The sequence below is a fragment of the Sinocyclocheilus rhinocerous genome, unplaced genomic scaffold (genome assembly GCF_001515625.1).
Source record: "Sinocyclocheilus rhinocerous isolate Xijiao unplaced genomic scaffold, SAMN03320098_v1.1 scaffold1015, whole genome shotgun sequence".
Classification (NCBI taxonomy): Eukaryota; Metazoa; Chordata; class Actinopteri; order Cypriniformes; family Cyprinidae; genus Sinocyclocheilus; species Sinocyclocheilus rhinocerous.
This window is the reverse complement of record NW_015644379.1, coordinates 353563-367099: the sequence shown is the minus strand read 5'-3', so window position 1 is coordinate 367099 and position 13537 is coordinate 353563. Positions and strand designations below refer to the sequence as shown.

The window sequence follows — 13537 nt, the reverse complement described above, 5'->3', positions numbered from 1 at the left end:
TCTCACAATCTTTTTTTTTTTTTTTTTTTTTACCCCCAGCTGATCCAGCTGATTACTGGCAATTTGGAGGAGGACTGCTCTTTATCTGCTGTGTCTGTCACTTATGGAGCAGAGTCATGGACCTTTTGTTGTATGTTTTGGTTTTACTTATTTTTACACTAATATAGCTAGAATTCAGAATTAAAATACATATGTTTGTCTACATATATTACCAGAGCTACAGTGGTGCCCAAAATTATTAGAACACTAGTATTTTCAGCAGCTAAAAATGGTGTTAAGTCAGTTATTTCCATCTTTTGCTGTAATGTGTCAGTAGGAAATATCAGTTTACATTTCCAAACATTCATTTTGCCATTAAGTGTAATAATCCAGTGAGATTTTTCTCTGACAGCAGCCAGTGCTCCACACAGAGATCTGATCTGATTATCATCCAGTCTGTCTGGAATGACATGAAGAAACAGAACAAACTGAGACAGACTAAATCCAGAAGAACTGTGGCAACGTCTCCAAGATGCTTCAAGAAACCTGCCTGTGAAGCTACAGTGCTGTTAAAAGTTTTAGGCACTTGTGTAAAAATTCAGTAAAATGGGGATGCTGTCAAAAATAATGTCATAAATACATTTTCTTTTTCAATTAACTTCTGTTAACTAAAATAAATCAGCATTTGGTGTGAGCATCCTTTGCGTTTAAAGCACCTTTTCCCCTCGGTGCACTTGCGCATAGTTTTTAACAGGTAGCTTTGGTGGTAGGTTTCTTGAAGCATCTTGGAGACGTTGCCACAGTTCTTCTGGATTTAGTCTGTCTCAGTTTGTTCTGTTTCTTCATGTCATTCCAGACAGACTGGATGATGATCAGATCTCTGTGTGGAGCACTGGCTGCTGTCAGACAAAAATCTCGCTGGATTATTACAATTAATGGCAAAATTAATGTTTGGAAATGTAAACTGATATTTTCTACTGACACACTACAGCAAAAGATAGAAATAAAACTGTTTTAAAAACTGACTTAAAACCATTTTTTAGCTGCTGAAAATACTAGTGTTCTAATAATTTTTGACACCACTGTATATGGAGCCCACAGGAGTCAGTAGAATATTGTGGATTAATATAAAACTTACGTGGAAAATACAAGATACAAAGCTATCTGCAAACAGCACAAATTGTTTCTTTCTCTCAAAGGTAAAATTGACCTCATCATGAGAGAAACCATAACTGATAAGATAGAAATGCAATTTTTAGTTATTGAATTCCTCCTGGGGGTTCTGAAGAACTGTTTATGAAGAATTCATTGATAATGTAAATTTACATCTGAATAATAAAAAACTCTTTTAGAATCAATCTTGACAATCTTTTAGATATATCTACAGATAGATAGATTTGTATTTCTTCAGTTTTAAAGGACTAGTTCAATTCCAGAATAAAATTTTCCTGATAATTTACTCACCCCCATGTCATCCAAGATGTTCATGTCTTTCTTTTTTCTGTCAAAAAAAAATTAAGGTGTTTGAGGAAAACATTCCAGGATTTTTCTCCATATAGTGGACTTCAATGCGACCCAACGGGTTGAAGGTCCAAATTTCAGTTTCAATGCTGCTTCAAAGGGCTTTACACGATCCCAGCCGAGGAATAAGGGTCGCTGGGAACTTGTAAAGCCTTTTGAAAGCTGCACTGAAACTGAAATTTGGACCTTCAACCTGTTGGGTCCCATTGAAGTCCACTATATGGAGAAAAATCCCTGGAATGTTTTCCTCAAAAACTTTAATTTCTTTTTGACTGAGTAAAGAAAGACATGAACATCTTGGTTATATGGGGTGAGTACATTATCAGGAAATATTCATTCTGGAAGTGAACTTTTCCTTTAAGTTGAATATATTTAGGGTGTATTCACACCTGTCTTGTTTGGTTCGATTGAATCAAACTCAAGTTCGTTTCCCCTCTTTGTGCGGACCATTTTGGCAGGTGTGAATACAGCAAGCGCACTCGGTTGCGGACCAAACAACCGTACCGAGACCCAGCTGAAGAGGTGGTTTCGGTCCGCTTCCAAACGAACTCTGGTACGGTTCGTTTAAGGTGTGAATAAAACAGATGCAAATGGTGAGTTTTCGTGACCATGGCGCACAGCAACTTGACGTGAGCGCGCTAAATAGTCTAAAGCTTGCTGCAAAAATTACCATGACTACGTTAGGGGAAAATAGTAAGGAGATATTTGAATTATTTATTAATAAACTAGTGTTTTATGAGTCAGTGTCGCAAAGATGAAGTTGATGATCCTGACTCGCCATCTCATCATATATAAAAGTTATAGTTAGCCTTTAGAAAGAAATGCATCTTTACGGATTACATAATAATAAGAGTTTTTGTTTTGGATTTGAATTATTTCGTTTTGTAGTCATTTAAAGCTTTTTATAGATATATTCATCATGTCTGTAAGGAAAATATTCGGCTGAGTTTCGGTTCATTTTTGTAAAGCGCTCCTGTTCAAGACCCGAGATGGCAAGCGCATCCTATTTGTTTTTTGTTTTTTATTATTTTACAAAAGCGCAAAGTTTTCTTGATATTGTGAGTGCACACAAATAAAAATAGACCCTTCACAATTCCGAATGATGTATTATTCTTACCTTACCTTTATGAGCAAAAATGACGGCGTATTTAATTTGTTTCCACTGATGTCTTGAAGCGCGCTTCAGCTTCCACTCTCCGCACAAACGATTGGATATGCGCCTAACAGCGCACATTTATATAGGTTAAATGTTTAAACTAACATTGTGATGTGCTTTAAGTATTTTATATCTATAGATTCTATTTTCGGCAAATCGTAATTTCAACATCGTCTGACATTCTTATATGATGCTCATAAGTTTCTTCATATTGCGTAAGTATCTGATAACACCAAATCAGTAAAAGAATAAAAATTGCACTATGAAAGATCTCCATGATTAGCCTGTTTTTGCACTTCCTGTTTTTCCCTGCTTGAGAATTTCTGTCCAATGAATGGATGACCTTAGCACACGTGTGGTTTTGTTTAGAATTTCTGGTTCACTTGCAAAAAGGGCAGTGTGAAAGCGAACTGCACCAAACTAAAAAAATCAACATTGTATTTGGTCCGGACCAAAGCAAGTGAACTAGTGGACTTTCCTGGTGTGAATACACCCTTAATTCAACATTTTGATGAAACTGTTCTATGTTCTTCATCAGTACAGCATTTTAAATGTAATTGTGCTGTATTTCTTTAAAAAAACTGAAATGTAAAATTGTAATTTTATATGGCATTTATACAGACTTTGTATTTAGTCCCGTACGTCCCGTAAAAAAAAAAAAAGTCCCGTAAAAAATAGTAAATGACTGGCAGCTACAGCTGCCAAACAAAAAACGTAAAATTAAAGTAAAATATCATAATTGAAACCAGGAAAAATCTGTAAAATAACACTTTTTTTTTTCTGTAAAACCTTTATTATTATTATTATTATTATTTTTGCACTTTTTCAATTAAGATATTTTACTTTACGGTTTTTGTTTGGCAGCCATAGCTGCCAGTCATTTACCATTTTTTTTACAAGTTTTTTTTTACAGTGAAATTACGTAATAATATTAATAATAAAAATTATTCTGTTTTTTATTTAATAATATCGTTTTTATAATTATATAATTAAAATAAATATAATTTCACAGTCCACAGTGCAGAAATGATGTCCTATGAGTAGCAATTTCACAATATCACAGTCCACACTGACATACCATTTAATTTTGTTATAGTTAATCATGTTATTCTCTTTTAAATTTGTATATAAGTGTAGGCTGACCTTCTCTCCAGGGTCACCTTTTGGCCCCTCCTCTCCCATGTCTCCCTGTCAGAAAAAGCACAGAAAAAGCAAAACATTTTATTATTTTAATACATACTGAACACAAGCAGTGTTGCCTCATTGAACTGTTGTTTTATGGTAAAATATAAAATTACAGATAAAAATAACTCTCTTTGGTTAAAAGATGAATCAGAAGTTAATTTACTGTATTTAAAGCAAGAGCTAGCGGCTGGCCGTGGGGAGAGGGGTATTGGGCGTGTCCATCCCCAGAATACGATTTCAACCAAGGTTATGTTAGCTTCGCATGCTACTCTCCTATCACTAAATTTCATGCTTTTTACAGCTGTAAACATACATACATGGCTCTTTTCTAACATTGTCATCTGTACCTCACACAGTTTTGTAGTTTGTCCGGGATGTCAAATGTCATCTAACAGTCCTATCTAAGGATAGCATGCAAATAAATAAATCTCATGGCAGGTATGCTTTGAAAGTTTGCAACCTTGAAAACCTATGTCTGCCAGACTGTCATAGTCTATACTGTCAAATGTATATGAGTAATGTGGTCTATTGTGTAATTTGATTACACACAAACACTGCACTTTAGACGATTAGCACACAAAGTATATGTGAAAACTTTTTTTATTTTCTCCAGTATTTTTAACAAAACTAAAAATTTCTGTCCTTCCTATGCTGTTCTTTTTGGTGTGGTTGTAATAGTGCTCACCTTATAAGTCAACATGGTTCTTCTTAACTTTTGAAATCATTTGTCAACAAATGCACATGTCCACTGTAATTATGACAGTGATATATTTATGACTGTGAATTCCAGTCACTTAACTGTAGGGGATTCGAAAGTCACAAAAGTACATTAAATAAACATGCAGTTGCTTTATGGGTAGATCTATTAAAAAGCAAAGTTTAAAAATATTATGCAAAGAATGAAACTGTCAAATTTTATTGTAGCCCAAGTAAAATGGTCATTTCTGCAATGAAGTGGTAGTGGTGATAGCACTCTTTGCCCATTCTATGTTTGATTCCAGCCATTTTAAGTTCCACAGGAAAGTCTGGATGCACCGCAAGTCTATAGTGGGATGGAGTCTACATTTGATCTGTATGAAACTGTCTGGGTGTTTGACACATTAAGATGAAATGGTCAAAAATCGGTCTAAATGAGCAATTTCAAAAGGAAATATTTGTGGAAGCCTGTGGTTAAGGATACGTTTGCCAACGACGTCAAGATATAATCCTAATTAGTAGTGATCCAAGGCATAAAGAGTAAAGGCCATTGCACACTGAACAGCTCTATTAACACTGTGCTCTTGAGCAGTACCAGGGTTACCATCCTTAAAATGAATGGACTTTCATTGAGAATAAAGAGCTTCTGACAAGTAGCCTAAACTTTCTAATACTATGTCTTGTACATTTGTCTGTCTGTGAAAGTCATTTAAGAAATAATCTTTGAAGACACGCATCACAGTGCATAAAATTAGAGAAAATGTATAATTGCAACACTCTAATTCGAATTCCCTTTGTCTTCAATCCTGCATTTGCTCTTTTTACTCACATTCATCCAATATGTCAGATGAGAAGTTGCAGAGTGCTATTTCTTTGTTCAGAATTCACATAAGCCATCTAATCATAGCCTGATTGCATTTTCCACCAATTTACTGGAAAAAGATTCAGATTTCATCTTGAGATACTTCACAAGGTCTAATAAATTTTAAAATGTTCCTTGTTCACAGTTGTCTATCATCTGCCAAGGAAGCAGATGCGGAGGTCAAGTGAACACTTCAACCTTTAACAGTTTTCAAAGTTTTACTCTTCCAGAGCTTCAGCACTGACTTTAATAATGCAGGCATTGAGTGTAACATTATATTGTTCTAACAGCAAATATGCGCATATCCCATCACAGGGGCGTAGTTCAATAACCAAAACTAGCAAGTACAACCCCCCCAATATTTATATCATGGTTAATGGAAACTATTAATTAATATTTAAAAAAAGCCTTTATCAGCGTAACTTTACTTACGAACCGAACGGAGCAGTTATCAGCAAAATATGACTGAAGCGCAGTTCATGAGTGGCGCGCGAATCACCGTATACTCTGTGTGCGTACACCAGCGTGCCCGAGAAGTGTGATAACATTTACGTGAGCCAGGAGTGCTGTGGGGGGGGGGTTAGGACGATTCTAAGGGTCTGACGATGGAGGGGGGAAACGCGATTTCTACCGAGGGGAAAGCGATCGCGATTTCTACCGAGTGGAACCCCCCGCGGAACGCGATTTACCGAGGGGAACGCGGAATGCGATCTGAATGGAGGGGGAACTCCCCCATCCCCCAGGATATATATATATATATATACAGTATATCCTATGTAAACAAGTAATTGTTAACTATGATGTTACTTTATTGCAGTTATGTTATTTACCAACTTTGCATAGATGATAGCACAAAAGACCATTTCACAAAAAAATATATAAGCAAACAAACAAATAAATAAACCTTATGAGTGACCATGACCCGGGACTCTACTAAAACAGTTCACACTTCAACCCCCCCAATGTTCAAACCAAAACTAAGCCCTTGCATCCATATATTTAAATAACAGAATTAGGCTAATCCCAAAACAATAAACGACAACTTTGCATAGATGATAGCACAAAAGACCATTTCACAAAAAAATATATAAGCAAACAAACAAATAAATAAACCTTATGAGTGACCATGACCCGGGACTCTACTAAAACAGTTCACACTTCAACCCCCCCAATGTTCAAACCAAAACTGCGCCCTTGCATCCATATATTTAAATAACAGAATTAAGCTAATCCCAAAACAATAAACGATTCAAAAGCGTGCAAAACAAAACACCACAGAAAAAAAATTATCCGATAACTTTGAGAGGGAAAACGTTTTACCTTTTCACCCCGTTCACCTCTGTCACCCTGATGGAAAGAAAATTAAGCAGTGGTAAATATAAAAAGGTTATAAACTCAATCATTAAGGCATACTAAAGCGCACAGCTTGGTTAAATTCATTTTCAATTAAGATATGAGACTCATGTTATAGATGCCCATTTTACATGACCTCTGATGTAATGAACAGGGAATGCATCCATTTTTTAAAAAAAAACCTTACTCACTCCCAGACATACGCAGGCCTAATACATACACTGAAAACACAACAAATCATCTAGAGATGAATGTCTCACTTTTTCTATAAGGAATAACTGATGATGGGCAGTTGAATTATTGAAAGGTGGTGATGTGACCACGTGCAGAGTCAATTATTCCATTTATACCACAGTTACCACACTTAAAGTCATTGTTCAGATGTTTTATTTCAAGATATTCATCCAGTTTTTGTCCATAAAACACTCTTGTGTGTAGAACTACTTTCTTATGCATCTCATCCAAAGACTCTTTTGCCAATTCCAAAATTATATTTTAGAGCTAATAATGGAGGCCTGTCAGTGGTATGCACACTAATGCAATAATGCAATTATTAGAGAGAGAGATTAAGCCCGTGTGAATTATTGTACCCGAGTCTGTGTGTCTCTCAGTATCTCTCTACTAACTACAGTGTCTCTACTAATAGTGAAACTGTAAGTTTAACTACTTTAAAAACCACGTTATACTACTACTTGTAGCTGTGTGTTTGCTGGAAAATAACTGAACAGCTTTGAACGTTCATCAACCAATCAGGTTGACAGCCCCGCGGTATAAAGATCAAATAACATATGATCTGCATTTTATGATATTACAGTTTTTCTCAGTCGATTTGACACATTTCTCCAAACTCAGGTCACTGTTCTCAAAACAGTTAACACAGTGAGCTCAGTGGTCAGGAAATTTCATACAAATTACAAATCATGCAAATAATTTTTTCAAATTTTTTCACAGATAATACAACCAACCAAAACATTAAAATATCTAAAAAAAGGTTTTATACAAATCACAAACATTTATTTACCATTCGCCAACCACACACATGGGATTCTCTTACGGGACGTCCCGGCCTTCCTCCGGCGACTACCTCTGGACACTACTCCAAGAAAGCGTCAGAGAAGACGCGGGAAACGTGGGTGTGTGATCGTCAAAATAAAGACCTTCATGAGAGCTGGTTCTCTGGCTGTACTCAGTTCTCTGCCTCGGTCACGGGCTATGGTGTCGGACTGCTTTATGGCGTTGGAGCGGCCAACCCCGGTGACACGTTGGCTCAGGTCAATCGTGACGGACCCCCCTGCCTCTGCTCCTGCTTCTCCTGTCTCTTTGGCTCAAGCGGAATATCTCCACTTTCGGATTATTATCTGGCCGTGCCGTGAGGGCGCAAATACTGCCAACCTCTGTCCTCTGAGCAAAGCATCTACTTCGCGCACCATTCTACGCTCCCCAAAAATTGCGCTGATAAACGCTTGCTCTCTGGTGAACAAGACGTACATCCTGAACGATTTTTACCACTGCTCACGACCTGGATTTTCTGTTTATCACCGAGACCTGGGTGAAGGTAGTGGGACCTCAGTCCATATTCTGAACTTGTTCTAGCCAACTACCACTTTTACAACGCTCCGCGATCATCAGGCAGAGGCGGCGGACTAGCTATCATTGCTAAAGATTCTTTCAGACCTCGATGTCGACTGTTATCTTCCGCAACCTTCACGAGTTTTGAAGCTCAGATTTTACTTCTGAACTGGTCTGAACCTGTGGTCTTAGCTATCGGCCACCACATCTAATCATAGTAGAGTTTTCAGAGTTTGTAGGGGATTTGATCACTAAACACGATCGCATCCTTATTTTAGGTGACTTTAACGTCCATGTATGTTGCCCCTCTAAGCAGCTAACTCCTAAGTTTTTAAACATCATTGACTCTTTTAACCTACTGCAGTGGGTTAATCATCCTACACATACTCATGGACATATTTTGGAACTAATTTTGTCACATGGTCTATCGGTAACTGATGTTGAAGTCGTTGATTCTGTCATCTCTGATCATTTTCCTGTTTTATTTAAATTGTCCCTCCCACTGCCTTCTCTTACACCTGCATCTGATGGTACACAAGCCTGTGAATATTTGCCTCATTTTTGTGAGGATTTTGTCAAGCTCTATAATGAGGTCAGCCCTCTTTTATCATTAGTCTCTATTATCTGATCTTGATGCTGTAAATCATTTTATTGTTTTAAATACTGCATGGTCAGATATTTTAAACCTTACAGCACCTTTTAAGCTCTTTAAGCCAAAATCTACATCTAAGTCGGTGCCATGGGTTGATCATAGTATTCGTTCCTTGAGACAGGCATGCAGAAAGGAAGTGGAAAAAGGACAAATTACAGATTTCTTATGAGATCTTAAAGAATTGCCTATCGTCATATCAGTATGCTGTTAAGAAAGCCAAGGCTTCCTATGTTTCTAAACTAATTGAGAAACATCACCACATCCCAAAAGCTCTTTTTTCTGTTATCAACTCCGTTCTAAACCACCCTGTAATTTCTCTTCACTGCCCGTCTTTGGCACTTTGTGAGGATTTCTCTAGTTATTTTGGCAATAAAGCTTCAAGTCTGAGGGCCCAGATTCTGGTCTCCGATCAGGAAATCCCAACAGAGATGACTTCACCTGTCCTGTGGACTTCTTTCAATCCTGTCTCTCTACATTTTGTAATGTCCTCCTTTAGTTCACATGACACAATACATCCTTACTATTTGAGACAAATATTTGACAGTCGGCCCTGGGCTGGCGTCGCTAATTAACACATTTTTGCTTGAAGGAGCTGTACCTTCTAGTTTGAAAATTGCCACTGTTACACCTGTACTAAAGAAACCCTCACTTGATGCCTCTATTTAATAAAATTTTCGTCCAATCTCCATTTTGCCATTTATTTCCAAGATATTGGGAAAAAAATGTGTTTTTACAGCTCCAGATGTTCCTGACTGACAATCATATTCTTGAGAAGCTTCAGTTGGGGTTTAAATCACTGCACAGCACAGAAACCGCTCTTGTAAGAGTTCTTAATGATATTTATATGGCAACAGATTCGGGGGACTCGTGTCTCATTTCATTGCTATGCCGATGATATGCAAATCTATATGCCTGTGTCTAGGAAAAATAAGAGTGCTCTAGGCAACCTAACAGCATGTCTTGAGGATGTGAAAGCTTGGCTTGCCAATAATTTTCTTTCTCTGAACTCAGACAAAACAGAAGTCATTGTTTTTGACTCCTCAGAAATCAGACCAAGAAATCACCTTGACCTTGAATCTTTAAATCAATTCATCTCTCCCCAAGTACGGAATCTAGGTGTGATGGTAGATAGTTGCCTCAAATTTGACAAGCAGATTAGCGCGGTCATTGGGTCCAGCTTTTTCTCTCTTCGTTCTCTATCAAAAATCAAATCCTTTCTTCCTAAGCGCTCCTTGGAGATTGCTATCCATGCTCTCTCGCCTGGATTATTGCAATTCCCTGTACTTTGGTATATCTAAGTCCCAAACGGCACACTTACAGGGCGTTCAAAATGCTGCGGCGAGATTCCTGAAGGGAAAGAGGAAATCTGATCACGCTTCCCACCTTCTGAGATCCCTTTACTGGCTTCCGATTAATTTTAGAATTGAGTTTAAAATTTTATTACTGGTATTTAAATCATTAAATGATTTAGCACCTTCTTATTTGTTCGATCACTGCTATTAGTGTACTTTATAAGAGTGTTTTGTTTTAACTGTTTTGCTGCTATTACAGTACTTAATTTTTTATTTTATTCTAACTTGTACAGCACTTTGGTTGGCCTGTGGCTGTTTTTAAATGTGCTTTATAAATAAACTGAGCTTGAACTTGAACTTGATTTGTCCAAACACAACAAACAAAACTCTGTCATTTGTCGTTCTATCAAATGAACATGGTATATTTTTTGGAGCATGTAGAAAGAGAAAAGTAGAGTGGAAGATGTGAGAAAACAGGAGAGGAGAAGGAAATGGAGAAGAGATGACTAGAGAGGAGAGCATTGGTGTAGTGGAAAGAGCATTAGGAGAAACTGTAAGAAGATAAGGACAGAGAGGAAGTGGACAACAGGGTGGAAGGGGTGGAAGGGGATGTAGAAGGTGCAGATAAATTTCAAATGAAATCAGAATTACCTTAATTGACACACACACACAAAAATTGGAGGAAAGGTTAAGGGATTACAGCTCTTTAATATGTACCTCCCCCCTTTTTCAAGGGACCATAAGTAATTGGACAATTGACTCAAAAGCTGTTTCATGGACAGGCGTGGGCTATTCTTTTGTTATTTCTACATCAATTAAGCATGTAAAAGGTTTGGAGTTGATTCTAAGTGTGTCATTTGCATTTGGAAGCTGTTACTGTGAACCCACATCATGCAGTCAAAGGAGCTCTCCATACAAGTGAAACAGACAATTGTTAGGCTTCAAAAACAAAACAAATCCTTTAGAGAGATAGCAGGAACATTAGGAGTGGTCAAATAAACAGTTTGGTACATTCTGAGAAAAAAAAAAGAATGCACTGGTGATGTGAGGATGCCATAGGCGACGACACGGAGGCAATGTAAGATCCAAATGCAAGAAGTTTAATAACACTCAGCAAACAAATCCAAATCACAAGGCTGTATCGTAGTAGGTGAGACAGGCTGGTTACAAGCAAACGTGAAGTCAGTCCAACAAGGCAAACAAGGCAGAAACGGTAATCCAAAAGGCAGTGGTCAAATAAGGCAGGCACAATGGTAATAACAATAGAGCAAATCTGGATGAGAAACGCTTGGTAAGGCAGTAAGAACTGGCAATACTTCGGAGTGAGTATATGGGACCGCATGGTGTAAATATGGTACCAAACAGGAAGTAACCAACGAAGAACAGACTGTCAGTATTCGGGAGAGGGCTCCCTCTGGTAGTTGAATGGATGGCTACCAGCCCCATTTGTTACAGGTGAGCTCAGCAACATAAAAAGGCCTGGATGTCCACGGAGGACAACAGTGGTGGATGATCAGAGAATCCTCTCCACGGTAAAGAAAAACCCTTTCACAACATCCAGCCAAGTAAAGAACACTCTCCAGGAGGTAGGCATGTCACTGTCAAAGTCAACAATCAAGAGAAGACTTCACGAGAGCATATACAGAGGGTTCACCACAAGGTGCAAACAAGGCCAGATTAGACTTTGCCAAAAAAACATCTAAACTTCTGGAAATGCATTTTTTGTATGTCTGAATTTAAGATCAACCTGTACCAGAATGACTGGAAGAAAAAAGTATGGAGAGGCCTGGGACTGCTCATGATCCAAAGCATCTGTGAAACATGGTGGAGCAGTGTGTGAAGCCATGAGCATGCAGTGGCACTGGGTTACTGGTCTTTATTGATGACGTGACAGAGGACAGAAGCAGCTGGAAGAATTCTGAAATGTATAAAAATATACTCTCTGCCCAAATTCAGTCAAATGGAGCAAAGTTGATTGGGCGGCACTTCATAGTAAGGATTCTCAACAAAATATAAAAAATGAACATTTTATTTATGATTATATTTATTTGTCCAATTACATTTGAGCCCCTGAAAATGGGGGGACTGTGTATAAAAATGGTTGTAATTCCTAAGCATTTCATGTTACATTTTTGTTCAACCCCTTAAATTAAAGCTTAAACTCTGCACTTCAATTTCATCTTGATTGTTTTATTTTTAATTCTGTTCTGGTGGCATACAGAGCTGAAATTATGAAAATTATGTCAGTGTCATATATCCACCACTGCTGTAAAAGTCTGGGCCCGGTTGCATGAAAGTCCTTAAGTAATTTGACTTAGGAGTATCCTTGAGGGGAAAAAAATTCCTGAGTTAAGGGATTTCTTTAGGAGCGTTGCAACAAACGTCTTAACTGTCACCCTTACCTAAGTGTTTATACTAAGCGTTTCACGGTAGTTTCTGACCACATACGGCAATGGGCGCCGCGGTTACTATAGTTACCACATCTCACAATAAACATAGATATGTATATATCTATGACAATAAACAGAACATATCGAAATACAAACCTAACCAACTAAACCACAAACAAATATTAAATAAACGAGCGCTGCCCGTTTCTGCGCTGCTTTGTGTACAGTCGTTACCAAGGAAGCCGCTTTGTTTCTGCAGTTAAATCGCCTCCTGCTGACTAATGATGGAAAATTTACCAAATGTGAAAATTGACGCTGCAAACACGCAGGGTTGTAAATGTGAACAGGTGGATCGACAAGAAGATAATGCATTATAAAAATCTAAACAATTAAGACATACATAACATTTATATTGTTATTTAATTAATGTAATAATTGATTAATAATAATTGTTTAAATTAATATAATAATTGATACAACTCATCCATTTTCTTAAAAAAAAAATATAAAACTTTGTTTTGTGAAAACTTGTAAGTCATGCTTTTTACAGTCATTTTACAATTTAATATGTTACCATAGTCATTGTCCTACTGTGCTCATATGATATTTTATTAGTGCAGGTCTTAAAAAATATATTAAGACTTACATTTGAGTTTAAAAATCCTGCAGATACTGAGTTTAAGATAACTTGAGGGAGCTGTTTTGGTCCCTTAAATTTATTAAGGTGAAATGGTTACTAAGGACTTTGTATCAACGCTTAAGGGAACACTTCGATAATTAAGGGGAATACTTAATGACAGCCTTAAGGTTCCTTAAGTTGACCCTTAGGATTTTTCTTGCAACCCAAATTTCACTAAGGGTTCCCTTAACCTTATAACTAAG

At 37.3% G+C, this 13537-nt stretch overlaps 1 protein-coding gene across 1 annotated transcript in view; it reads right to left on the bottom strand.

Moving 5' to 3' along the window:
- col25a1 (collagen type XXV alpha 1 chain) overlaps positions 1-13537 on the bottom strand; it is a 345048-nt gene that overhangs the window by 91495 nt on the left and 240016 nt on the right. Inside the window, exons 10-11 of the mRNA XM_016575979.1 lie at positions 6720-6746; positions 3800-3844 (exon numbers count right to left, since the gene is read on the bottom strand). Coding sequence (XP_016431465.1) covers positions 3800-3844; positions 6720-6746 — 72 coding nt within the window. The remainder of the gene's footprint in view (positions 1-3799; positions 3845-6719; positions 6747-13537) is intronic.